Source organism: Rana temporaria, chromosome 4 (assembly GCF_905171775.1).
Source record: "Rana temporaria chromosome 4, aRanTem1.1, whole genome shotgun sequence".
In the NCBI taxonomy this organism is placed as follows: Eukaryota; Metazoa; Chordata; class Amphibia; order Anura; family Ranidae; genus Rana; species Rana temporaria.
The window spans coordinates 42,531,740-42,558,726 of record NC_053492.1 but is presented as its reverse complement, the minus strand read 5'-3'; the positions used below and the strand labels follow the sequence as shown (position 1 = coordinate 42,558,726).

General features: G+C 44.5%; 1 protein-coding gene across 2 annotated transcripts in view; it reads right to left on the bottom strand.

The window, feature by feature from the left end:
• LOC120936179 (tyrosine-protein kinase Blk-like) overlaps nucleotides 1-26,987 on the bottom strand; it is a 161,500-nt gene that overhangs the window by 119,409 nt on the left and 15,104 nt on the right. For both annotated transcript variants that reach the window (XM_040348337.1, XM_040348338.1), the window contains 3 exons: nucleotides 22,729-22,830; nucleotides 14,491-14,594; nucleotides 722-871 (listed from right to left, as the gene is read on the bottom strand). In XM_040348337.1, coding sequence (XP_040204271.1) covers nucleotides 722-871; nucleotides 14,491-14,594; nucleotides 22,729-22,830 — 356 coding nt within the window. The remainder of the gene's footprint in view (nucleotides 1-721; nucleotides 872-14,490; nucleotides 14,595-22,728; nucleotides 22,831-26,987) is intronic.

Genomic DNA, 26,987 nt, shown 5'->3' with positions numbered 1-26,987 from the left:
TGCGCAAACCAATCGATAAACGCTTATTGCAATTTTTTTTTACCAAAAATAGGTAGAAGAATACATATCGGCCTAAACTGAGGGAAAAAAATATATATTTTTGGGGGATATTTATTACAGCAAAAAGGAAAAAATATTGAATTTTTTTCAAAATTGTCGCTCTATTTATGTTTATAGCGCAAAAAATAAAAACTGCAGAGGTGATCAAATACCACCAAAAGAAAGCTCTATTTGTGGGGAAAAAAGGACGCCAATTTTGTTTGGGTGCCACGTCGCATGACCGCGCAATTGTCAGTTAAAGTGACGCAGTGCTGAATCGTAAAAACTGGCCAGGGCCCTTTACCTGCATTTTGGTCCGGGGCTTAAGTGGTTAAAGGAGAATTGTACAAAAAATCAAGATTGGTTAAACCCACAAGTGCTTTTTTACCGCTACTATTCCTTTATATTGGCATTTGGAATTTACAAATGTAGCAATTTAGAGATCAGATGAAAGGTTTAGCGCTGGAAATCACTTTTTGATAGATAAAAAGTGCATTTTATATACAACTATATAGATCAGACCAAAATGAGGGACAAATGAAGAAGAATGAGGGACAGAGGGACATTGTTCCAAATCAGGGACAGTTCCTTGAAATCAGGGACAGTTGTGACAGTAAGAGGGTAATGTCCCATTATGGAGACTGCGGTCTTTCATACAAGAAAAGGAATATTATATACTCACCAGTATAATGTTTCACTAGGTCTTGTAGTGAGGAAAATGTGAGAGTCGGGGAAATATAATATCCGCCATTATCCAGCATTCTGATCTTATAGTGTTTCACGGAATCTCCCCGGGTTTCGTCTTTGTCTCGCACAGAAAGTGAATAAGTGCCTGAAAATTATAACAATAAGAATAATACATAATAAAAATATAACCATAGTTACGCAGCGCAATTGCTTAGTTGCGCCGTGTAACGACTTTTCTGTATTCAGAAAGCTCGTTACGCCGACTGCAGCCTAAGATATGACTGGCATAAGGCTCTTATGCCGTCATATCTTAGGCTGCATTCTTACGATGGCCGCTAGGTGGCGTTCCCGTAGTGGTGAGCGTAGAGTATGCTAATTGCATACTAATGCCGATTCACAACCGTACGCGCGCCCTGCGTACGCATTTTACGTCGTTTGCGTTCGTCGGGTTCCGCGTAAGGCTGCTCCTGCTATTAGCAGGCGCAGCCAATGCTAAGTATACCCGTCGTTCCCGCGTTGCAAAATTTGAAAATGACGTTGTTTGCATAAGTGAATCGTGAATGGCGCTGGACGCCATTCATGTTCACTTTGAAGCAAATGACGTCCTTGCGACGTCATTTACCGCAATGCACGTCGGGAAAGTTTCCCGACGGAGCATGCTCACTACGCTCGGCGCGGGAACGCACCTAATTTAAATGATCCACGCCCCCTACGGGATCATTTAAATTACGCGCCCTTACACCGGGCAGTTTTAACGAGCGCCCGCGCAAATTACGTAGCTACTGCTTCATGAATGAAGCGTAGTGCAGGTAATTTACGGAGGCGCAGTGTTAAAACGGTACGCTGCGCCTCCGTAAGAGGGCGCAATTCGTACCTGAATCTACCCCAATAATAACAACAATAACATTATTTCATGCATGCTTCTTGGCAGGGCAGCCATAAGAACATTTGGGGCCCCTTAAACAGCTTTAGGCCTGACCCCCCTGGGCCTGACCACTAACATTCCCCAGGGCCCGCCCACTGGCCGTCACACTGAATACACCCACTGGCCATCCCACGAGTCCTTCAGTGCACCCATTTTTGTTTAACGCTCTTACAATTTACTATATGAAAATTAATCCAATCCATTAAAACAGACATCCCCATATATTCAGCAAAGAGATGGCCCAACCCAGCAAAGAGACATTCCAATCCAGCAATGAGACAGACCCATATATTCATTAAAGAGACAGTCTAATCCAACAAAACGAGATTTCAATCAGGCAAAGAGACATCCCAATCCAACAAAGATACATCCACATATATGCAGCAAAGAAACAGGATTGCCACCTCTATTGTTTCACTCTGCGATGTCTCCCTGCAGCACTGATAGCTTCCCTCTATCCTCTCCCATCAGCTGCTGCAGGTGAAAGGGGGGGTGCTATGATTCAGTTTGTGAATGAATAGTAAGCTGCTTGGCACAGAGCACTTCCCATTCATTCACTGTCCAGTGCAGCGGAGGCTGCAGAGAAAGGGAGATATACAGTCTGTTGAGAACCCTGATATGTCACCAAAGCCCCCCCCCCCCCCCCAAACAGGGCTAGATAGTGCCAGTGTCACCTATCAGTGTCATCTATATCAGTGCAGCTTATCAGTGCCAGTGTCACCTATCAGCAGTGCGGTCTTAATAGCATTATGGCCCCCTGGGCAAAGTAATGCTCTGTTCGATTCACATGACCGCAGTCTCCGCCTGGTCACAGGAATTGAGCAGCCAGGCAAAAGTAACCCGGCGTGCAGGACGAAGTAGGCCCTGCCCATATACTGATTGACTTCTGTTCAATCGCCCTGTTGGAAAATTTCTGCTCTGTGTATTCTGAGGACAGGGAAGTCTCCACGCTGTCAGGATACAATGACACAGCTGAGGATTCCCCCATCCACCTCAAATAAGCGAATTGGGGGGAATCTGGTCAGCCTGCTAATTAACTGCTTGCCGCGGCGCCTGCCAACTGTCAAATGACGGTGGGGCAGTGCGACTCTCGTTCTGGGACGATGTCATATGACGCCATCCCAGAACAACAACTCTTGCGGGGGTGCAGCGCAGGGATCATGGTGATCGGTGATTGCGGCCGCATTGCTAGGACACGGCGCGACCCTGATCTCTGTAAAGAGCCATGGCACTTTAACCATGTGGCTGGCTGTGTCCAATCACAGCCGGTCACATGTAGACACGGCGAGGAGAGCCAATCAGCAGCATTTCCTCCCAGGGGACATCAAGACATGTAATCAGTGATCATCAGTGCCCTGATTACAATAACACACCACCAGTGCCAGCAATCCATGCCCACAAGTGTCACAAATCAGTCCCAATTAGTGATGGCTATCAGTGCCACCCATCAATGCCCATCATTGCTTACCATCAATGCCCATAAGTGCCACCCATCAATGCCCATCAGTGCCGCCTATCCGTGCCACCTATCAGTGTCCATCAGTGCCCATGCCCACCAGTGCTGCCTATCAGTGCCACCTATCAGTACCCATAGTTGTTGCATATTAGTGCCTCCTCATCAGTGCCACCTAATCAGTGCCCATAAGTGCCGCCTCATCAGTGCCCATAAGTGCCACCTCATAAGTGCCTATCAGTGCCCCCTCATCAGCGCCCATCAGTGAAGGAGAAAAAAAACATATTTTTATTTTGGTCTTTTTTTTTAAATAAAAATGTAAAATCCAGCAGTGATTAAATACCACCACTGGTTACAGTGTAGCATGACCGCGCAATTGTCATTCAAGGTGCGACAGCGCTGAACTCTCAAAATTGGTCTTGGCAGAAAGGGGGGAAAGTGCCCCGTAGGCAAGTGATTAAACAAAAAAACAGACTTATCTAGGGCCATTCTTTACAAAGTTAATAGAAGAATGCTGGGATCTGTAGTTCAGTTGGAGAGTCATGAATTGCCTATTGACAAGGTATTTGACAACCAACACTTTAGATGAATTTAGACGAGAACTACAGCTTTTTGTTTTATAGGAATTCCATTTCTTTAATTGCAGTAATTAAATGTAAAGAACGGAGTGATTCAGCAATTACCACAACCCTCTACCACTGACGGAAACATTAAGATATTTGTTGCTGCACTGTGAGGATAAACTGGCGCATATCACCCTGTGGCGGCACATCTACGGCTTTGCTTCGTGGGATTTCTTTCATCTCTTAGAACTTCGCATGACACAAGTGTTATTCACATAAACCTCACTTCACCTCTTTATGAGCCTCAAACAATTTGAACTCTCTTCCAAGAACACAGCGCTATAATCTGCGTCCGTGATCTTCATTTAGTGTACGGGGAAAATATGCCGCACGTTCAAAGTCTCCCCATCAGCGGTGTGGATGGAGAGCAGAGGACACATATGGAACCATATATAACGCAGAACTCCTAAAATATTGGCCAGACGTTGGAGGGGATGTGCGGGACATACCTTCCTCTAAATGAAAGCTAACAAAGATGCGAAGAGATGTGGTTTCCTGTCTATTCAGCCCCAAGAAACAACGTGTGACTTTCACATCCTACACTTATGCTGTGATTATGCCAAATTTATAGGTTTGCCTCTTTGTCACTGCCAAATGAGGTTCTTTGTATTTGTTATAATAAGGAATAAGGCTGCTTTCACATTGCAGCGTGGAGCCGCGGCGACGGTATAGCCGCGCTATTTATAGCGCGGCTATAACGTCATGTTTACCGCGATATTCGGGCGCTAGCGGTAAGGTTTTAACCCCCGCTAGCGGCCTGAAAAAGGGTTAATACCGCCCGCGTTGCATTGAACACTACAGGGCATGATTTTTCATGCGGTATAGCAGCGCTATTTTTAGCGCTGTACCGCATGAAAAACGCCCCAATGTGAAAGGGGCCTTAGGGCCAGATTCACATAGAACTGCGGCAGCGTAACGTACAGTAGATACGTTACACCGCCGCAAGTTTTCATCGCAAGTGCCTGATTCACCAAGCACTTGCATGAAAACTTACGCCGGCGCGCTCTGGCGTAAGCCCGCGTAATTCAAAGGGGCGTGTGCCATTTAAATTAGGCGCGCTCCCGCGCCGGACCTACTACGCATGCTCCGTTTTGAAATTCCCGCCGTGCTTTGCGCGAAGTGACGTCATTTTTTCGAACGGCGACGTGCGTAGCGTACTTTCGTATTCCCGGACGTCTTACGCAAGAAAATATTTTTTTTACATTTCGACGCGGGAACGATGGCCATACTTTAACATGGGCTGTGTAAAGTTAGGGCAGGTAAAAGGACGACTAAAATTGCGACGGGAAACTAGACTAGCGACGACGTACCGAACGCGAAAAACCGCTGTGGATCGCCGTAAAACCTCATTTGCATACCCGACCCTGGAATATGACGCAAACTCCACCCAGCGGCGGCCGCGGTATTGCATCCTAAGATCCGACAGTGTAAAACAATTACACTTGTCGGATCTAAGGGCTATCTATGCGTAACTGATTCTATCAATCAGTCGCATAGATACTCTGAGAGATACGATGGAGAATCTCTTTTGTGAATCTGGCCCTTAGTTCTTAGCTGGGGCCTGGGGGTATCCATATCCCTTGGGGGCATAGGCGTGAAATAATGGGAATAGATCGCTGAATTATCCTTATAATAATAATATTAATAATGTGTAGCCTCGTACACACGCTCGGTTTTCTCGGCAAGTACCATCAAGAAAACTGCTGGCAGAGCTTTCTTGCCGAGTAAACCGAGCGTGTGTACGAGGCTTTCAGGTTTCTCGTCGAGAAAACTGCCTAAAATCTCGACGAGAAAAATAGAGAACCTGCTCTCTATTTTCTCGTCGTGATTCACGCCAGTGTTTTCCTGCCGAGAAACCAGAGAGTGTGTATACTTACCTGTCAACGTGGAAACCCACGCATGCTGAAAATGACTTTGACACGTGCGCGGTAGCTTCCTAGGTATAGGTAGGGTGCAGCAAGATGGCGGCGACGGCATCTAATCTGACGAGCGCATTATCGGCATATGTGATGAAGTCATTGCGTTCTTGCCTTTCAAAAGAACAGCGGTTCTTTTGAAATGAGTGTCTGTACACTCGGGCGGCAAGATATTCTTGCCAAGAATCTCATCAGGAAAAACAATGTTTTTGATCCTCATAGACACTTTTTTTATTTATTTGAAACACCTTATTAGTTTTTTTTAATATATTTCTTAAACCATATTCCTTAAATCTTCTCGCTTTGTGTCAGCGCTAGGTGGTCTCAGTGCACACCTGGCCTGCTCAGCCCGAGGACCTGCATCCCCCATTTCTCCCTCTCCCCTCATATGCCCATACTGCTTTGGGGAGTGGCAGTTGGTCTATGAGGACAGTGGCAAATGTGGGGTTTCACATGTTGTTTTTATATGATCGCTTTTCATTTCCATCTGTTAACCACTTGCCAAATGTATACGGCAGCAAAACGACTCTTCTGTGCTGGATCACGTGCCTAGTACAAGATCCAGCACTTCCGGATTGGGAGCGCGCAGGCCCGCCGCCGTCGGCCTGCTCCCGCTGTGATTATTCACGTCAGAAGTCGATTAGCAGGTACCACTGACCTGATGTCCGCCGGCACCTGCCGATTATTCGTTACACAGAAGGAAATAATTCCGGACGGCTGCACTTCCAAAAATCCTTTTATTGAAGCTTCATATGACAAGTGGTTGACAGATGGAGCAGGAGACAAAGAGGTAGATGTGCAAATGTTAGCAAATGTTAGCGCTTAGTCATTACGGTAATCTACCTTTTTGTCCCCTGCTTCATCTGTCAACGACTTGTCATATGAAGCTTCGAAATTATTTTCTTATGATATACAGCATACGAGCTGGGCTAGCACCTGACTAGTGTGTGTGGGGATTAGCCTCACCTGGAGCGGATTTTCTTGTTTCATATTCGTTACAGAATGTCATATTCGTTTCAGAATGCCTATGTAAACAAGACAGATTGTCGTTCTGTCAATGGGGAAGGCATTGATCCTGTGTTCCTGATAAGCAGGAACACAGATCTCTGCCTTCCCCTACTACAAGCAACTCCCACAGTTTAGTAAAACACCAGCTAGAAACATATTTAACCATTTGATCGCCCCTGATGTTAGCCCCTTTCCAGCCAGTGTCATTAGTACAGTGACAGTGCATATTGTTTAGCACTGATCACTGTATTAGCATCACTGGTTCCACCCAGAACAGCCCTCGCCATGGTCGACCAAAGAAGTCAAGTGCACATGCTCAGCGTCATAGCCAGAGGTTGTCTTTGGGAAATAGATGTAAGAGTGCTGCCAGCATTGCTTCAGAGGTTGAAGGGGTGGGGGTCAGCCTGTCAGTGCTCAGACCATACTATGCACACCACATCAAATTGGTCCACATGGCTGTCGTCCCAGAAGGAAAGCTCTTCTAAAGATGATGCACAAGTAAGCCCGCAAACAGTTTGCTGAAGACTAGCAGACTAAGGACATGGATTACTGGAACCATGTCCTGTGGTCTGATGAGACCAAAATGAAGGTATTTGGTTCAGATGGTGTCAAGCTTGTGTGGAGGCAACCAGGTGAGGAGTACAATGACAAGTGTGTCTTGCCTACAGTCAAGCATGGTGGTGTGACTGGTATGGTCTGGGGTAGGGATGAGCTTCGACTCGAACATTGCCTGTTCGGCGAACAACGAACAATTATGGGTGTTCGCGGCAAATTCGAAAAGGCGCGAAACACCCTGTTAAAGTCTATGGGAGAAATCTAAAGTGTTAATTTTAAAGGCTAATATGCAAGTTATTGTCCTAAAAAGTGTTTGGGGACCTGGGTCCTGCCCAGGAAACATGTATCAATGCAAAAAAAGTTTTAAAAACGGACGTTTTTTCAGGAGCAGTGAATTTAATAATGCTAAAAGTGAAACAATAAAAGTGTAATATTACTTTAAATTTCGTACCTAGGGGGGGTGTAAAGTCAGCATGTGAAAAAGCGCATGTTTCCCGTACATAGAACTGTCCCTGCACAAAGTGTCATTTCTGAAAGAAAAAAAGGCATTTAAAACCGGCTTTGCGGCTCTAATGAATTGTCGGCTCTGGCAATCCAGAGATGATTCATTCATAAAAAATAAAAAGCGTGGGGTCCCCCCAAATTCTATTAACAGGCTCTTCAGGTCTAATATGGATATTAAGGGGAACCCTGCCGTCAATTTAAAAAAAGAATGACGTGGGGTTCCCCCCAAATATCCATACCAGACCCTTCAGGTCTGGTGTGGATTTTAAGGGGAACTCCACCCCAAATAAAAAAAAAAATGGCGTGGAGTTCCCCCAAAAATCCACACCAGACCCTTATCCGAGCACGTTAACCTGGCCAGCCGCAGAAAACAGGGGGGACAGAGTGCGGCCCCCCCTCTCCTGAACCGCACCAGGCCACATGCCCTCAACATGGGGAGGATGTCCCCATGTTGATGGGGACAAGGGCCTCATCCCCAAAACCCTTGCCCAGTGGTTGTGGGGGTCTGCAGGCGGGGGGCTTATCAGAATCTGGAAGACCCCTTTAACAAAGGGGACCCCCAGATCCTGCCCCCCCCCCCTATGTGAATTGGTAATGGGGTACACTGTACCTCTACCATTTCACAAAGGAAGTGTAAATAGTTACAAAAAAACACACAGACACCGTAGAAAAAATTCCTTTATTAATAATAATAAAAAAATCCAGTGGTGGTAATCCACTCTCAATGCGGCTCCCTGCTCCAACGTTGTCTTCTATCCAGCGACGGGTGATCAGCGGTCCGGTCCAGCGATGAGAAGATCCATCCTTCCAGAGCGCAGCAGGCGAGCTCCTCTCTCTGCTGGACACAGCCCAGCGGAATGATGCGAGAGAGGAGCTCGCCTGCTGCGCTCTGGAAGGATGGATCTTCTCATCGCTGGACCGGACCGCTGATCACCCGTCACTGGAGAGATCATCCGTCGCTGGATAGAAGACAACGTTGGAGCAGGGAGCCGCATTGAGAGTGGATTACCACCGCATTTTTTTTTTTTTTTTTTTTTTTTATTAATAAAGGATTTTTTTCTACGGTGTCTGTGTGTTCTTTTTTAACTATTTACACTTCCTTCGTGAAATAGTAGAGGTACAGTGTACCCCATTACCAATTCACATAGGGGGGGGCAGGATCTGGGGGTCCCCTTTGTTAAAGGGGTCTTCCAGATTCTGATAAGCCCCCCGCCCGCAGACCCCCACAACCACCGGGCAAGGGTTGTGGGGATGAGGCCCTTGTCCCCATCAACATGATAAAAATCCTCCCCATGTTGAGGGCATGTGGCCTGGTGCGGTTCAGGAGAGGGGGGGCACACTCTGTCCCCCCCTCTTTTCTGCGGCCAGCCAGGTTAACGTGCTTGGATAAGGGTCTGGTGTGGATTTTTGGGGGAACTCCACGCCATTTTTTTTTTTAATTTGGGGTGGAGTTCCCCTTAAAATCCACACCAGACCTGAAGGGTCTGGTATGGATATTTGGGGGGAACCCCACATAATTTTTTTTTAAATTGACGGGGGGTTCCCCTTAATATCCATATCAGACCTAAAGGGCCTGTTAATAGAATTTGGGGGAACCCCACGCTTTTTATTTTTTATGAATAAATCATCTCTGGATTGCCAGAGCCGACAATTCATTAGAGCCGCAAAGGCGGTTTTAAATGCCTTTTTTTCTTTCAGAAATGACACTTTGTGCAGGGACAGTTCTATGTACAGGAAACATGCGCTTTTTCACATGCTGACTTTACACCCCCCCTAGGTACGAAATTTAAAGTAATATTACACTTTTGTTGTTTCACTTTTAGCATTATTAAATTCACTGCTCCTGAAAAATGGCAGTTTTTAAACCTTTTTTTTGCATTGATACATGTTTCCTGGGACAGGACTCAGGTCCCCAGACACGTTTTAGGACAATAACTTGCATATTAGCCTTTAAAATTGACACTTTAGATTTCAAATGTTTGAGTCCCATAGACTTTAACGGGGTTCTAAAGTTCACACGAACATTTGGTGTGTTCGCAAGTTCTGATGCGAACCGAACAGGGGGGTGTTCGGCTCATCCTTAGTCTGGGGGTTGCATGAGTTCTGCCAGCACTGGGGAGCTACAGTTCAATGAAGGAACTATAAATGCCAACATGTACTGTGACATACTGAAGCAGAGCATTATCCCCTCCCTTCAGAGACTGGGCTGCAGGGCAGTATTCCAAAATGATAATGACCCCAAACACAACTCCAAGATGGCTAAAGAAGCTGAGGGTAAAGGTGATGGACTGGCCAAGCATGTCTCCAGACCTAAACCCTATTGAGCATCTGTGGCACATCCTTAAACGAAAGGTGGAGGAGCGCAAGGTCTCTAACATCCACCAGCTGTCATCATGGAGGAGTGGAAGAGGACTCCAGTGACAACCTGTGAAGTTCATGCCCAAGAGGGATAAGGCATTGCTGGAAAATAATGGTGGCCACACAAAATATTGACACTTTGGGCCCAATTTGGACATTGTCACATGAAAAGATATAATAAAATATTTACAAAAATGTAAAGGGGTGTACTCACTTTTGTGAGATACTATATGTAAATATGATAACATTCTTATGATTTTCTTTCTAGATATCCATATGCAGGGCTTTTTTTTCTTAGAGAATAGGTGCAGGAACTCCCCCTTTCTGAGTCACCTCTTTTTTCTGCCCCTATCCACCTACAAGCACCATTCCTTGGGTTCACCCCTTACCTACCTCCCAGTACTGTAATTTGTATGGAATTTGTATGGAATTTTGTAATAACAAAAAAAGCACAAAAATAGATCCCCTGCAGTCACTAACAATAGAGCCCCCCCCCCCCCCCCCCAGCAACAATAGATTCCCCCTGGCAACAATGGATCACCCACAACAAAATTCCCCCCAAGCAACAATAGACTTGCAATGCAGACATTTTCAAGCAGGGTTCCCTGGAACCCTAGGATTCTTCCAGAGGTTTCTAGGGGTTCCTTGAGCTGTAGCTGACTAATCTTCTATCTGATGGTATATGCATAGTTCCAGAGCCAATGCAACTTGGAAAAGCCAAGGGTGGCATACTGACAACTACTGTAATGCCCCGTACACACGATTGGAATTTCCATTGGGATAAACCCAGACGGATTTTTCTGACGGAATTCCACTCAAGCTGTCTTGCATACACAATGTCACACCAAATTCCGACCGTCCAAAACGTGGTGACGTACAACACTACGACGAGCCGGTAAAAATGAAGTTCAATGCTTCCGAGCATACGTCGACTTAAATCTGAGCATGCATGTTTTTTTTCTTTGTCGGAGTTCCATACAGACAAACGGAATTTCCGATGGAAAAACACAGATGAGGCACACACACAGTCGGAATATCCGATGAAAAAATTCCGTCTGACTTTTTCCATTGGAAATTCCGATCGTGTGTACAAGGCATTAGGGTTGCCTTCTTCCTACTGACCATCAATGTAAGGGGCATTTTCCCCATTGACCCCTGATGAATTGGTTTCAGTAAGGGTTCCCTGAGACCTGAAAATTATTTTAAGGATTTAGGGATGAAAAGGTTGAGAAAAACTGATGAAATTGGGTCTATAAGGGTAATCAAAGGAACCCCTGCTATATGGCATACAAACTTTAGATTTTTGCACAGGATTTAGGATTATTTACTGTTAAGGTAATTGTAATGGTTTGTCTTAATGGAGTTTTTTTCTGTGAAGCCTCGTACACACAACCGGTTTTCCGGCAGGAAAACTGCCAGGAGAGCATTTGGCCGGAAATCCCGGCTGTGTTTATGCTCCCTAGCAGTTTACCCATCAGGAAAACAGATGGGAATCCCAACGGGAAAATAGAGAACCTGCTCTCTATTTTCCCGTCGGGATTCTCAGCAGAGTGTTTCCTGCCAAGAAAACCGGTCGTCTGCATGCTTACCTGCAGGGTAGAAAAACCGCGCATGCTCGATAACACTTTGACAAATGCGTGGTAGCATACAACGTTAGTCTGGGGTGTAGCAAGATGGCGGCGGTGGAATCGAATGTGACGAGACACCGGCTCGTCGTAGTCAATGACGTCACCGCTTTCTTGCCATTCAAAAGAACGGCGTTTATTTTTTGTGGGGCCGTGTGTATACACAGCTTTTCAGGGCAAGCCTGCCAGGAATCCCGTCGGGAAAACCAACGTTTTATTCCCAACGGGTTTCCCGGTCGTGTGTACAGGACTTGAGAAAAGTAAAACTGCTAATTAATTGCTGCATTGACAGTGAGAATTTAAATTATTCAGTGTAAGAACAGCGAAGGGTAATACTGAATTTTATTTGTAATAATAGATAGTTCTTGGATTCCTTGCTGTACAAGCATGCACACTTTGGATCATTGGCGGCCCGTCCATAGGGGGTGCCCGGGCGCCCCACCCCAAAGTCAGTAAAAAAAAAATTATAAACAAAAAATTTTTTTTAAACACGTCTCTTTAATAAAAAAAAAAAAATCTAAAAAAGGTCCTTATGTGCACTGTGTCCCGGCGCCGGGACGCAGTGCAGGACAGGTAGCGCCACGTCTGTGCAATCACGGGATTGCAGACGAGGCGCTACATTGGCAGCGGAAAAATGCCTTTGTGGCTATACCCAGCGCGCCACAGCTTCCGGCGCGATGGACAGTATTGCGGGTGCACATAGTAAAGAGCTTATGTCAGTTCCCCACTAGGAGTACAGGAACAGGAAGTGACGTCTGCTTAGTTGAACTCATCGCTGTCTCCATATCGCTAAGGAACAGAACAGAAGCCTGCACATTGCCAAATAAGTAATTATGTTGTAGAGACAGCAGCATCCACGTCCAAACAACCCCTGTCATCCCCACAGCTGATCAACATTTATTCTCCGATAATTGCATCCACGAGCACCCCCCCCCCCCCCCCGCATATTAACTTATTTTTTTCTTTTCAATGTTCCCCGCTAATTGCGGCCGCGAGCATCCCCAACTCCCCACCCTTCCCCCCGCGTATTAACTTTTTTTTTCTTTTCAGTGTTCCCCGATAATTGCGGCCGCGAGCATCCCCAACTCCCCACCCTCCCCCCCCGCGTATTAACTTTTTTTTTCTTTTCAGTGTTCCCCGATAATTGCGGCCGCGAGCAACCCCATATCCCCCCCCCCCCCCCCCGCCCGCATATTAACTTTTTTTTTTCTTTTCACTGTTCCCCGATAATTGCGGCCGCGAGCACAGCCTCTCAACCAGCCCCCCCCCCTCCGTATTAACTTATGGAACTGCTTACAGAGAAGGGTGGTTATTTTTTGATACCATTGCAATACCATTTTTACATTGATATTTTATATTGTGTTAATGTAATTTCTTAACTTTATAATTTTATATATTTTATTATATATAGTTATTAGTTATAATGAATATTTGTTAATTACTATTTTGACATTGCTTCCATAGCAAGGTTCGTTGTTGCAGCATTGTTCTCCTCATTATTTTCAGAGATTATATGAATAAATTGTAGGAGAATGTATTCATCTTGTACAGATATTTTTTTGGGCTTCTGCTCTGTTTAACCTTACGCTGCCTGTTAAAGCAACTAAATACTCTGCAGCCTTTTCTGAAACAGCAAATCAGTCCAGCCACACACTTATTAACTTTTTTTTTTTTTCAGTGTTCCCCGAAAATTGTGCCCATGAGCAAAATATTTGTGGAAAAATGGCGGCCGCAGCCTCCATCCCCCCCACCACCGGCATGTTAACAATTTATCTTTTATATTTAAACTACCTGGTTATCTAAATTTTCTGGTAGTTTCATGCAGTATGTCTGCAGTCTCTGGTAATCTCATGCAGTAAGTCAGTCTCTGGTAAGCTCATGCAGTATGTCCGCACTCCGCAGTCTCTGGTAATCTTGTGCAGTATGTCCGCAGTCTCTGGTAATCTCATGCAGTAAGTCAGTCTCTGGTAATCTCATGCAGTATGTCCGCACTCCGCAGTCTCTGGTAATCTTGTGCAGTATGTCCGCAGTCTCTGGTAGTCTCGTGCAGTAAGTCAGTCTCTGGTAATCTCATGCAGTATGTCCGCAGTCTCTAATAATCTTGTGCAGTATGTCCACAGTCTCTGGTAATCTCGTGCAGTAAATCAGTCTCTGGTAATCTTGTGCAGTATGTCCGCAGTCTCTGGTAGTCTCGTGCAGTAAGTCAGTCTCTGGTAATCTCATGCAGAATGTCCGCAGTCTCTAATAATCTTGTGCAGTATGTCCGCAGTCTCTGGTAATCTTGTGGAGTAAATCAGTCTCTGGTAATCTTGTGCAGTATGTCCGCAGTCTCTGGTAATCTTGTGGAGTAAATCAGTCTCTGGTAATCTTGTGCAGTATGTCCGCAGTCTCTGGTAATCTTGTGGAGTAAATCAGTCTCTGGTAATCTTGTGCAGTATGTCCGCAGTCTCTGGTAATCTCGTGCAGTATGTCCACAGTCTCTGGTAATCTTGTGCAGTATGTCCACAGTCTCTGGTAATCTTGTGCAGTATGTCCGCAGTCTCTGGTAATCTTGTGCAGTATGTCCGCAGTCTCTGGTAATCTTGTGCAGTATGTCCGCAGTCTCTGGTAATCTCGTGCAGTAAGTCAGTCTCTTTCTTGCGCCCCCCCATCCTAAAACTTCACCAGCCGCCACTGCTTTGGATTCTTTGTTGTAAGAGCATACATACTTTGAATGTTTTTATTCTAACGGTAGACATGCGAAATCTGAGACAAGCGAAATCATCTGCAGACATAATTTTTTGGTAACATACTGTACCTGGGTTTGTTTCACTCTCCCGGATAAGGAAGGTTCCAGGAATGTTTTCTGGAGCTAATAGTTGTCGTTCCGCATCTTTTCGAGTAATGTTATTAAATAAGAATCTGCAGACAGAAATATATATATTATCTGAAGGTGTACCATAAACATTTCCCCGCCAGATAGAGCTGTCAGTTGATTATTATTCAAGAAATATGAGAAAATCTGAGCACCACATTGATGGATTTGGAGTACAAAGTTATTCATTCCATCATAAAAAAACAAGATAAGTGTCACACTGCGTTTCGGTAGATAGAAATCCCCCCCATCATCAGGGCTAAAATATAGACAATTTATCTACTCTAATCTATATGCTATGTATTATAAAGTGAGAGTGCTCTATTAACAATTTAAGGACTGAGCCTCTTTTTGAGATCTGTTTACAAGTTAAAGTATTATTTTTTGCTAGAAAATCACTTAGAACCCCCAAATATTATATATATTTTTTTCAGACACCCTACAGAATAAAATGGTGGTCATTGCAATACTGTATGTCACACCGTATTTGTGCAGCAGTTTTACACAAGCAATTTTTGGGGAAAAAATAAATTTGTTTAATTAAAAAATAAGACAAGAGTAAATTTAGCCCAATATTTTTTTTTAAATTGTGAAAGATAATGTTACGCCGAGTAAATTGATACCCAACATGTCATGCTTCAAAATTGCGCCCGATCTTGGAAAGGCGACAAACTTTGACCTTTAAAAATCTCCATAGGCGATGTTTTGAAAACTGACATTTTTTATTACATTTTCACATTTTTCAACATAAAAAAAAAGTTAGACAGAGAAAGGAAAAGACACCCATTGTGTTAAGTGGCAAACATCAGGCGAACTATTAACATACATTGTTGCACGTAGAGAAGCAGGGTTGAGGCACGTAAAACAAAAACAAACAGTGTAAGTCAGCAACCAGACAATGAGATGTGATTCAGTGCTTCTGCATTACCACTAGATGTGTAGAGCCGAAGAGACTATAGAGCAGGGAATAAGGGAAAGAGGAAAGATTAGAGGGGGGAAGAGGGTAGGAGAGAAGAGGACAACCGCCCGGCCCTAAATCTTCTCAGACATCAGTCCTGTGTCAACTGGCAATGGGAGTTTCCAGGATATCCCACAGCTCCCATATTCGGTTGCATGTCTCAAGGGTATTATTTAGGGTGGCTGTCATATATTCCATCCGCTTGACGTCTCTGATCCTGGAGTGCAACTTGACCAACGAGGGGGGTTCCCTCCGTTTCCATTTCAGGGCTATCAAGCATCGCCCAGCTGTTAGCACTTGGGCCAAGAGTTTTTTTAGAGGATTTGGAAAAGGAAGGAGGTGGGAGGCCCAAGAGGAACAGTTTAAGGTCGAGTGGCACCCAGGAACTAAAGATGGAGTGGAGAAGAGAGTGCACTGTCCGCCAATAGGGAACGATCAGTGGGCAAGTCCAGTAGATATGATAAAGCATCCCCACCTCTTTACAAAAGCGCCAACATCAGCGATCTGCCGAGGGGTACATAGAATGGAGCTGATCAGGGGTTTGGTACCAGTGAAGGAGAATCTTGTATTGATTTTCTTCATATAACGTACAGACAGAGCCCTTAGAGGCCTGCCACCAAATAAATTGCTATGTTTTCAGGGGTATATCCTTTTCAGGGGTCTGAGGAGTCATGTTGAGGGGGAGGGCTTCCATCTTGGAATTGTTAATTTTATAGCCTGAAAGAGCACTGTAGCGATCCAACTCTACATGCAGGTTTGGGAGAGAAATATGGGGGTGGGTAAGCGTGAGCAGGACATCGTCTGCAAATAAGGAAATCTTAAAATCCCTAGTACGGACTGGGATGCCATGAATATTCAGATTTTGTCTAATATGGGCTGTTAGGGGCTCAATACATAGAGCATAGAGGAGAGGGGAGGGCGGGCAGCCCTGCCGGATACCGTTGGTCATAGGTAAGATGGGGGAGCAAGCAAACTGAGTCCTGACCAGGGTCATGGGGGAAGAGTACAAATGGGTAATGGCTTGAAGGAAAGGGCCCTTCATATCGGCTAGACGAAGGGTGGCAAAGAGGAAGGGCCAGCCTAGCCTATCAAAAGCCTTTTTAGCATCAAGGCTGAGAAGCAATGCCTCCAACCTGTTCTTTTGCCACCTCCACAATGTCAATAACTCTCCTGGTGTTGTCCCCAGCCTGTCGAAGGGGTATAAACGCCACATGGTCCTTATGGATCAGCGACAGCAAAAAGTTGTTCAACCTATTTGTTAGTAAGATTTGATCGTGTCAGCTACTTTCTCTTCAGAAATAGGGGAGTTAAGGCTAGTTAGGGCTGAGGGGGGAAGAGTAAGGAGGTCACAATCTGCCAAATAAGATTGGATGGCCTGGGATAGATTAGGAGAGGGGGTATTATGTGGTACACTGGGATCATTATATAGTGTGGAATAATAATCATGGAAAAGTTGGGCAATTTTAGAGAGGTGGGATTGAAGAGTGCCATTTGCGTCTTTAATAGAGATGGGTGAGGTGGCTGACGCCCGTTCGTGGAGTTGTCTCGCTAGAAGGGTGTGCGGCTTGTTAGCTTTGTCGTAGTAGGTTTGACGCAGTCAGAAAAGGGCTTTCTCCATTTTCCCCAGGTCTATATCCCGTAGACTAGCCCTGGTACTCACTAGTGCCCTAAGTGTATGCAGGGAGGGGGACGAAAGCAAGCGCGCCTCGAGTTGTCTGAGCTCATCCAACAGCAACCATCTGGCCTTATTGGCATTATGTTTTAGGGCGGTGGAGACTGATATGCAGTGGCCTTGGAAGACCGCTTTATGGCCTTCCCATTGGGAAGCAGGGGAGACCTCAGAGGAGCTGTTTTCAGCGAAGTACAGCTTCAAAGTTTGCTCCAGTTCCGCCTTAGAGGGATCATGCTTCAGCAAAAACTTGTTTAGACGCCAGTGACAGACTTGAAGGGATCCTGGGGAGAGTGCTAGAGAGAGTTTAATCGGGGCGTGATCCGACCATGAGATCGCTTGGATATCTGAGCCTGTACAGCCTCTCAGGGTTGGGGCATTAACAAAAAAATAATCAAGATGCGAATGGGATTTGTGGGGGTGAGAGGTTACCAGTTTTGAGTTACAGGGGAGGTCTTTTACTAGAATAATTGCTCTTGCTCTAACGATTGCGGCGATACCTCACATGTGTGGTTTGAATATCGTTTCAGCAGCGTTTGCTTCTGCACGCTAGCTCGGCGGGATGGGGCGCTTTACATTTTTTTTTTTTTACACTGTCCATTTAAAAAACATTTTTGGGTCACTTTTATTCCTATTGCAAGAAATGTAAACATACCTTGTAAGAGAAAAAAAGCATGAGAGGAGATCTGGGGGGGAAAAGACCTCAGATCTCATATTTACACTTAAATGCAATAAAAAAATTATTAAAAAAGGTATTTTATTCTTTCAATAAAAAAACATTTTCCCTTTAAGACCATTGGGTGGAAGTGATATTTGATGTTGCTTCCATCATCCAATGATATGGAGCCGAGTGGGGGCCATCTTTTCCTCACTCGACTCCATGTCTCTCAGAGGAAAGGACCCGATCTTCTCTGCTGCTACCGTAAGCAGCAGAGACAACCAAAAAGCTGCGGGAGGGCCCCCGATAAAAGTGATCTTACGGCGAATCCACTGGAGGGCCAATTTTATCTGAAAGCAGACTGCCTGCTGTTTAAAAAGATACCGTGGTTATGGCAACTATCTGCTGCCATAACCCCAGTATTTAACATCAAACAGCCAACTTAGAATGACGGCGGGCGGTCCGCAAGTGGTTAAAGTGTTACTAAAGCCACAACAGTAAAATCAGTCTGTATATGCAGTAAAACATGCTTGTTAAACTCACTGTGGAACCTAAGGGGCTTCCACATTGTGTAAAAAGGCTGTTTGATCCTATCTTCTCTGATCCTCCCCTTTATCCACTGTCACCAATCCATCTGCTGATAGTACAGAGCCCTAGGAGGCACTCTGCACTTGCTCAGTGTGGCATAGATTGCAAGAGAGTTGTTGTTTTTTGGGAGAGTGTATGTGATCAGCACAAGGCCAATTAGCACTGTCCAGACAGAAAGTCATGTGGCCTCATAGGACAGTCAGAGGAGGATAAAAACTCCTCCTACAAGCTTTAACCAATGCTCAGCTGGACACTGATAGGAGTCACAAGACTGCAATATACTGCTGATGAGAAAGGGTATTTAGCAGTTTATACTTACTAAAATAATTGTATTTCCATGTTCTGGGTACTGTGGGATACCAGATATAGTGAATGCAGGGTCCTGCGTTTAGTAACATTTTAGTAAATCAAACCCATTGTACAGTATATTTATTGTGAGTCACTGGCTGGCAGGATTGTAGATGGTTTTGTGGTGGATGTGGGGAAAAATTATTTTTGTTTTCTAAAATAGTATTAATTTCTGTACTGGGTCCTGGAGCCCAGAGACTTTGTAGAGCTTTGGGCGAGATAAAGCCTCTATCTCTAGGTTCACATCCTACTTGGTGGATGAATCTCATTATTAGTCTCAGGCCTTTATATATGTGAGCTGACTGATACTCAGGGCGCTCTCTCTCTCTCTCTCATGCTTTTTGCTTTGGGAACCTGCTGCTGCGTGAAAAGGCTGACTTCTGACAGAACACAAAAAATGCTGCCCGTTTGTTTTGGGGAGCCCATTGAGGGCACCATCATAATCAGAAGCTGACTTGAATTAAGTTAGTGGCCCAGACGAATAGAGTTTTTGTTTGTTTTATGCTATGGATTTGATGTACAAAGCCATTCTGCATTGAACTGCGTTCGCTGCCTTGGTTCTTTAGTATGAAATGAATGTCGTAGGAATTGTTTAGATGAATTTAATAATTTTACTGTTGTACAAACACAAGTTACAAAGTCAATGTCCATGTTCTTTTAGCCCTAATGAAGCATATACATTTCGCCACTGCCCACCGAGTCCCGTCTTCCCTTTAACTGGACTATTACACCTCGGGGGTGGGAAGGTCGGTGCAAAGGAAATGTCCCACTGGCTCCTGATCAATACTAGAGACCAGGAGCTGTCTTTAAGCACACTCTCTCAGCACAGGAACCTCTGCTGACTATGGACACATATGTGGGTGTATGGTCATAATGCCACAATGCCAGAGCATACACAGTGCATCTGGAAAGTTTTCACAGTGCTTCACTTTTTCCACATTTTGTTATGTTACAGTCTTATTCCAAAATGGATTAAATTCATTATTTTCCTCAAAATTTGGAAAGGCACACACCTGTCTATATAAGGTCCCACAGTAAACAGTGCATGTCAGAGCACAAACCAAGCCATGAAGTCCAAGGAATTGTCTGTAGACCTCCAAGACAGGATTGTATCGAAGCACAGATCTGGGGAAGGGTACAGAACAAATTCTGCAGCATTGAAGGTCCCAATGAGCACAGTAGCCTCCATCATCTGTAAATGGAAGAAGTTTGGAACCATCAGAACTCTTCCTAGAGCAGGCCACCTGGCCAAACTGAGTAATCAGAGAAGGGCCTTAGTCATGGAGGTGAGCAAGAACCTGATGGTCACTCTGACAGAGCTCCAGCGTTTCTCTGTGGAGTGAGTAGAACCTTTCAGAAGAACCACCATCTCTGCAGCACTTCACCAATCAGGCCTGTATGGTAAAGTGGCCAGACGTAAGCCACTCCTCAGTAAAAGACACATGACAGCCCACCTGAAGTTTGCCAAAAGGCACCTGAAGTACTCTCAGACCATGAGAAACAAAATTCTCTGGTCTGATGAAACAAAGATTGAACTCTTTGGCCTGAATGGCAAGCGTCATGTCTGGAGGATACCAGGCACTGTTCATCACCTGGCCAAGACCATCCCTACAGTGAAGCATGGTGGTGACAGCATCATGCTGTGGGGATGTTTTTCAGCAGCAGTAACTGGCAGACTAGTCTGGACCTCAGACTGGGGTGAAGGTCCATATTCCAACAGGACAATTACCCTAAGCACACAGCCAAGATAACAAAGAGTGGCTACAGGGCAACTCAGTGAATGTCTGAGTGGTCTAGCCAAAGCCCAGACTTGAACCTGATTGAACATCTCTGGAGAGATCTAAAAATGGCTGTGCACCGACGCTCCCCGTCCAACCTAATGGAGCTTGGGAGGTCCTGCAAAGAATGAGAAAACTTCCCAAAAATAGGTGTGCCAAGTTTGTAGAATCATACTCAAAAAGACTTGATGCTGTAATTGGTGCCAAAGGTGCTTCAACAAAGTATTGAGCAAAGGCTGTGAATACTTATGTACTTGGGATTTTTTTTGTTGTTTTTTAATAAATTTTTAAAGATTTCAAACAAACTTCTTTCATGTTGTCATTATGGGGTATTGTTTGTAGAATTTTGAGGAAAATAATACATTTAATCCATTTTGAAATACGACTGTAACATAACAAAATGTGGAAAAAGTAAAGCAATGCGAATGCTTTCCGTATGCACTGTATGCCCTGAATACATATTGGCTGGTTATTTCTATGTTGGAATACATTCATTTGGACTTTAAAACCATTGGTAATGGTCATTTCATATTTGAGAGCTTTCTACTAGAGCTTCTGTACTCTATAACAAGAGACCCTACTTTGCATACCCAAATTAAAAAAGAACTCTAGATCCAGAAGGAACTCGCAAATCTCTTACCCATACTCCTCTAGTAAGGTGTATTCCCGGTGGGTAGTTTACCTTCGCCTATTCAATTCAAAACCAAAACTAGAAAAATAAGTTATATCTGGAGTTTCATTATAAGTGAATTGCCATCTTCCTGAACCTCTCAGCTATGTGAGTCAGGAGTCACCTTAGAAACCCCCAATGATGGCAACACACTTAATTAGATTGCTTCAAATTATCTTTCTCAAAAACAATTTTTGGACCCAACAACAAAGATTTTAACTGTATTTTCCATCGTGAGGGATCATCCTTTGCTGTTTTTAATGATAATTTGTAGATCAAAATAACTGCTTAGTGCAATTGATTTCTGGAAAACACCATCACATATTTAATATACACAATAGGACTTTTAGGGTGCCTAGATAAAGTAAAAAAATGGTTTAGAAAATTACATATAAATCCTTTGCATCCGCTGGCTACAACCCTTTGAGTGGATGAAACACATCTATATTATGTAGTACAACTTCCTGATAAAGTTCATCACTAAACGCATTGAAGGACTACAGATTTTCTGTATTGAATAATCATTGTATTCATCGAAAGTTTTACAACCTCATTTTGTAATGTGATAAATTCATACAGTAGCCAAACATTGTAGTATGGCATTATTCATAAAATGTGTTATTGGTGACCAGGCCCGGACTGGCCATAGGGCATACTGGGAATATGCCCAGGGCCGCAGCAGGCCGCAGGTCACGTCTCTCTGTAATGTAGGGGGATCTGTATAGGCTGTATTGTAGAGGGGGGCTGTAATTTAGGGGGGGTCTGTATTGTAGAGGGGTCTCAAATGTAGGGGGGTCTGTGTAATGTAAAAGGGTACAGGGGTGCGGTGCTATGTAATGTAAAGGGGTCCAGAGGTGCAAGGTGCTGTGTAATGTAAAGGGGTCCAGAGGTGCAGGGTGCTGTGTAATGTAAAGGGGTCCAGAGGTACAAGGTGCTGGAACCCCACATCCCATCATTAACCGCCGCCGCGAGTCCGGGCCTGTTGGTGACTACCATTTAATTTACTTATTGTGAAGTTCCCTCTCAGGGATTGAAGTGACATGTCGATCTAAAACTGAGATTTTATTTGTAGTTTATTTTTGGGACCTGAATCACACATGCCGCCGCACTAGAGTGGCTGTGTGCACCTCCAGCTTCTTAACATCTCCCTGCACTCCAAGGCATGTGTCAGGAGAGGGAGGGTTCAGTGCAACTACTAGGCGGGAACGCTGTCAGTGTGCGGCAAGCACAGGTCCAGTGCTGGAGGTGGCGGAACAGAGTTCCAGACAAAAAAAAGGCCTGCAGTAGATATAAAGGACATTGGACAATCAAAACAAGTGTTGTAACAAGTGTGGTGAGCTTAAGATAGAGTGACACTGAATTGTGAGGCAAGGTGGGGATACAACGCAGAACAACACAAAGGAAGTCTGCAGGTAATATTTCATTAGTTCATTGTGCAAAGAATCCCATTAAATGTAAAACACTGTTTTGTCTTTTTTTGTAAAAAAAATAATTATTTGGTAAACCACTCACGCTTCCGATTCCAATCCGGCAACCTGTGTGACATAATTACTGGGGATATAGCCTTCTTGGCCACTAACCTCGGACTTTGCAAACCACCACTCTCCAACGGTGCTGGGAAAAGAAGGGCGCTTTAATTAAATGAATGATGCCAGAAAAGTGAAAATAATTAATTAAGATTTACATATACAAAAAAAAGCTTAGCAATTTCCTTAATAAATATACATTGGATCAAATAAAAACAAGAGGAGGTGAAAGAAGAGGGTCTTGCATCACACAAATTTGAACTTAAGAAAGGGAGGAGAAAGGAAGGAAATGGAAGGGGAAGAATAAAAGGGAAGGGAATGAAAAGAAGGGAAGTGGAGTTTCAGTATATTATGCCCAGGAATGGAAGGTAAGGTGGAAGGAAGTGGGGAGTAATGGAGAAAAAAGGATGAGGACAGAATGGAAGGGAAGGAGAATCAGGTGTAGAAAACAGAAGGGAAATCAAATGGACAGCATTGAAGGAATGGTACAGAAGGGAAGGAGGAATGATAGAAGTGAACACAATGTTATGTACAGAAAGTCACAACTACAAGTTTACCCCTGGTATGATTTTCCCTTTACCTTCTGTTTATGTCACAACTGTAAGGCCCCGTACACACGATCAGACATGTCCGATGAAAACGGCCTGCGGACCGTTTTCATCGGACATGTCTGCTGGGTGATTTTGGTCTGATGGCTGTGCACACCATCAGACCAAAATCCCCGCGAACAAAATACGCGGTGACGTTTACGCCGCGACGTCCGCAAACAAGGAAGTAAAATGCTTCCACGCATGCGTCGAATCACTTCGACGCATGCGGGGGATTTCTGTCCGCTGGTTATGTGTACTAACCAGCGGACATGTCCGACGGACAGCTTTCCAGCGGACAAGTTTCTTAGCATGCTAAGAAACTTTTGTCCGCTGGAAATCTGTCCGCTAGGCCTGTACACACGATCGGATCTGTCCGCTGAAACTGGTCCGCGGACCAGTTTCAGCGAACATGTCCGGTCGTGTGTACGAGGCCTAAAAGTTTGGATTTCCCAAAATGTTTATGTATTGGGCAACGATCATCGGGACAAATCCTCTTTAGTGGGGGCACAACAATAAAAAACCCTCACTGCTCTATCCAAAAAAAATATTTTTTTTTTTTAACTTTGCATACATTTTACAGAATGAGAAATGAAGTGAAAGAAAAGGGAAGAATGGAGGGAAAAGTCGAAAATGGACAGTAATGCCCTGTACACACAATCGGTTCATCCGATAAAAACGGACCAATGGATTTTTTCATCAGATATCCGATGAAGCTGACTTTCATCAGTCTTGCCTACACACCATCGGTTAAAAATCTGATTGTGTCCAACGCGGTGACGTAAAACACAACGACGTGCTGAGAAAAATGAAGTTCAATGCTTCCGAGGATGCGTCGACTTTATTCTGAGCATGCATGGATTTTTGACTGATGGATTTCCCCACAGGCGATCGTTTTTTTCTATCGTTTTTTTAACCATAAAAAAAAATTAAAACAGGTTCTATTTTTTTTCACTGATGGGGAAAAAAAACCATGGGGCCCACACGCGATCGGTTCGTCCAATAAAAACGGTCCATCGGTCCATTTCCATCAGACGAACCGATCGTGTGTACAGGGCATTAGGGAAAGAAAGAGGATGAAATGCACAGAAAGGGAAAATAAGGGGATGAAATGGACAGAAAGAGAAAATAAGGGGATTAAATGGACAGGAAGGGAAAGGAAGGGGATGAAATGGACAGAAAGAGGAAGAAAGGGGACAAAATGGATTGGAAGGGAAAGGGGACAAAATTGAAGGGAAAGGAAAGGAAGGGGACAAAATGGTAAGGAAGGGAAAGGAAGGGGACAAAGTGGATGAGAAGAAAAAGGAATGGACCAAAATGGAATGGAAAAGAAAAGAAAGGGGATGAAATTGATGGGAAAGGAAAAAAGGGGACAAAATGGACAAGAAGGAAAAGGAAGGGGACAAAATGGAAGAGAAGGGAAAGAAAGGGGATGAAATTGATGGGAAAGGAAAAAAGGGGACAAAATGGACAAGAAGAAAAAGGAAGGGTACAAAATGGAAGAGAAGGGAAATAAGGGGGTGAAATGGATGGAAATGGAAAGGAATGGGGCAAAATGGATGGTAAGGGAAAGAAAGGGGACAAGATGGAGGGGAAAGGAAAAGAAGGGGATGAAAAGGATGGCAAGGGAAAAGAAGGGGACAAAATGAATGGGAAAGGAATGGGACAAAATGGATGGGAAGGGAAAGGAAGGGGACAAAATGGAAGGGAAGGGAAAAAATGTATTGGAAGGGAAAAGGAGACAAAATGGGCCTGAAGGGAAATAAAGGGGACAAAATGGAAGGGAAAGGAAAAGAAGAATGTGATGAAAAGGATGGGAAGGGAAGGGGAAAAAATGGATGGGAAGGGAAAGGAAGGGGACAAAATGGAACGGAAAGTAAAGAAAGGGGATAGAATGGACGGGAAGGAAAAGGAAGGGGACAAAATGATCAGGAAGGGGACAAAATAGAAGGCAAAGGAAAGGGACAAAATGAATGCGAAGGGAAAGGAAGGGGACAAAATGGAAGAGAAAGGAACATTATGGAATGAAAACATTAAAGCGGAGGTCCGTTAAAAAAAAAAAAAAATTAAAAGTCAGCAGCTGTAGCTGCTGACTTTTAATAAGGACACTTACCCGTCCTAGTCGCCAGCGATGTCGGCCCCCGCCGAGGCCGATCCTCGATCCTGGCAGCTCCAAGTGCCACCATCCGAAGTAAGGGATGGCGAGCAGCGCAGCGCTTTGTGAATGGGCCGGCTGCTTTCTGGGATACACACAGTTCCCAGAATGCAGCGCGCCCCATTCAAAAGAAGAAACCGAGGAAGAAAATCTACCGCGGAAGATGAAGAGGCAGATTTGGCACTTCCGCATAGCAACAGCTATTTAGGGTAAGTAAAACTTTTTATTTAGATTTTTGGTGTAAACATTTTTTTCAGGGTGGAACTCCGCTTTAACAGAAATTACGAACAGGAAAGGACAGTAAGGGGAAAGTGAGGGGAAAGAAAATGAGACCGAAAGGAAGGATTGGAGGCCTGGAAAATGGATAGGAACAGGGCCATCTTTTCCATTGGGCACGCTGGGCAGTTGCCCGGGGGCCCCGCTTGCCTGGGGGCCCCCCCGGCTGCCCAGCAACCCCAGTAAAAAATTGTGGAGAGTGACGGGTTAGAACTGTTTATGCCCAGTTTGTGGAAATCACAGAGAAGTTCCGGTCCTCCACGAGTGCGGGGGGTTGCTGATGTAAGGGGGGAGTGAATGCAAAAATGTAAGGGGGCACTGATATAAAGGTTCCCCCTCCTATATTAGTGACCCCCTTATATTAGTGTATTTACTCTACGGAAGGTGATCTTTGGTCACCAGAGTGCCCCCCACATCAGAGTTCCCCTTTACATCAGAGTCTGCAGGATTCCCCCTTACAATGCAAGGGAGAACTCAGTCTGCAGACCCTGATGTAAGTGGGAAAGAGAAAGCAGTGGAGTCTGATATAAGGTGGTCTCTGGTCACCAGAACCCCCCTCCACATCAGAGTTCCCCCCTTAGATCATGATCTGCAGTGTTCCCCTTTACATAAGAGTTCCCTTTCACTGTAAGGGGAAATCCTGCAGACTCTGATGTAAGAGGAAACTCTGTGCTGGCTGGGTTATAGTAACCTGACCTTCATGTCAACGAAGACATTTTTTTTTTGTTACTTTTGTTTAACTTAAACACATTGCTAATAGCACTAGCTATATGTTTATAGTTTAAATACTGACATTTGCATTGTTCGGCACTGAAAACTGTAATTTTAGGTACTTTTTTGCAGTGGCAGTAAAAAATGTGGTTCTGCCAGTAAATTTTATGATTTTTGTCAGTAAATTCTCATGCGTGATTGTGTAGACAGGGCCCCAGTGCGCTGTATTGCCCGGGGGCCTATAATGCTCTTAAGATGACACTGGATAGGAATGGAAAGGAAGGAGGCATAATAGAAGGTAAGAGAGAGAAAAAAGATCATGATAACAAAGAAGATAATGTTATGTACATGAGAGAAATTGAATAGAAACGGAATGGAATGGAAGTAAAGGAGAAGAATGTCATGTATACTAATGGAAGAGAGAGAATGGAAGGCAAAGAAAGTGATGGAATAGAGCAAGACATATTTATAGGAAAAAGGGAAAAGGATGGGGAAAGAATGGGGAACTGGATAGAA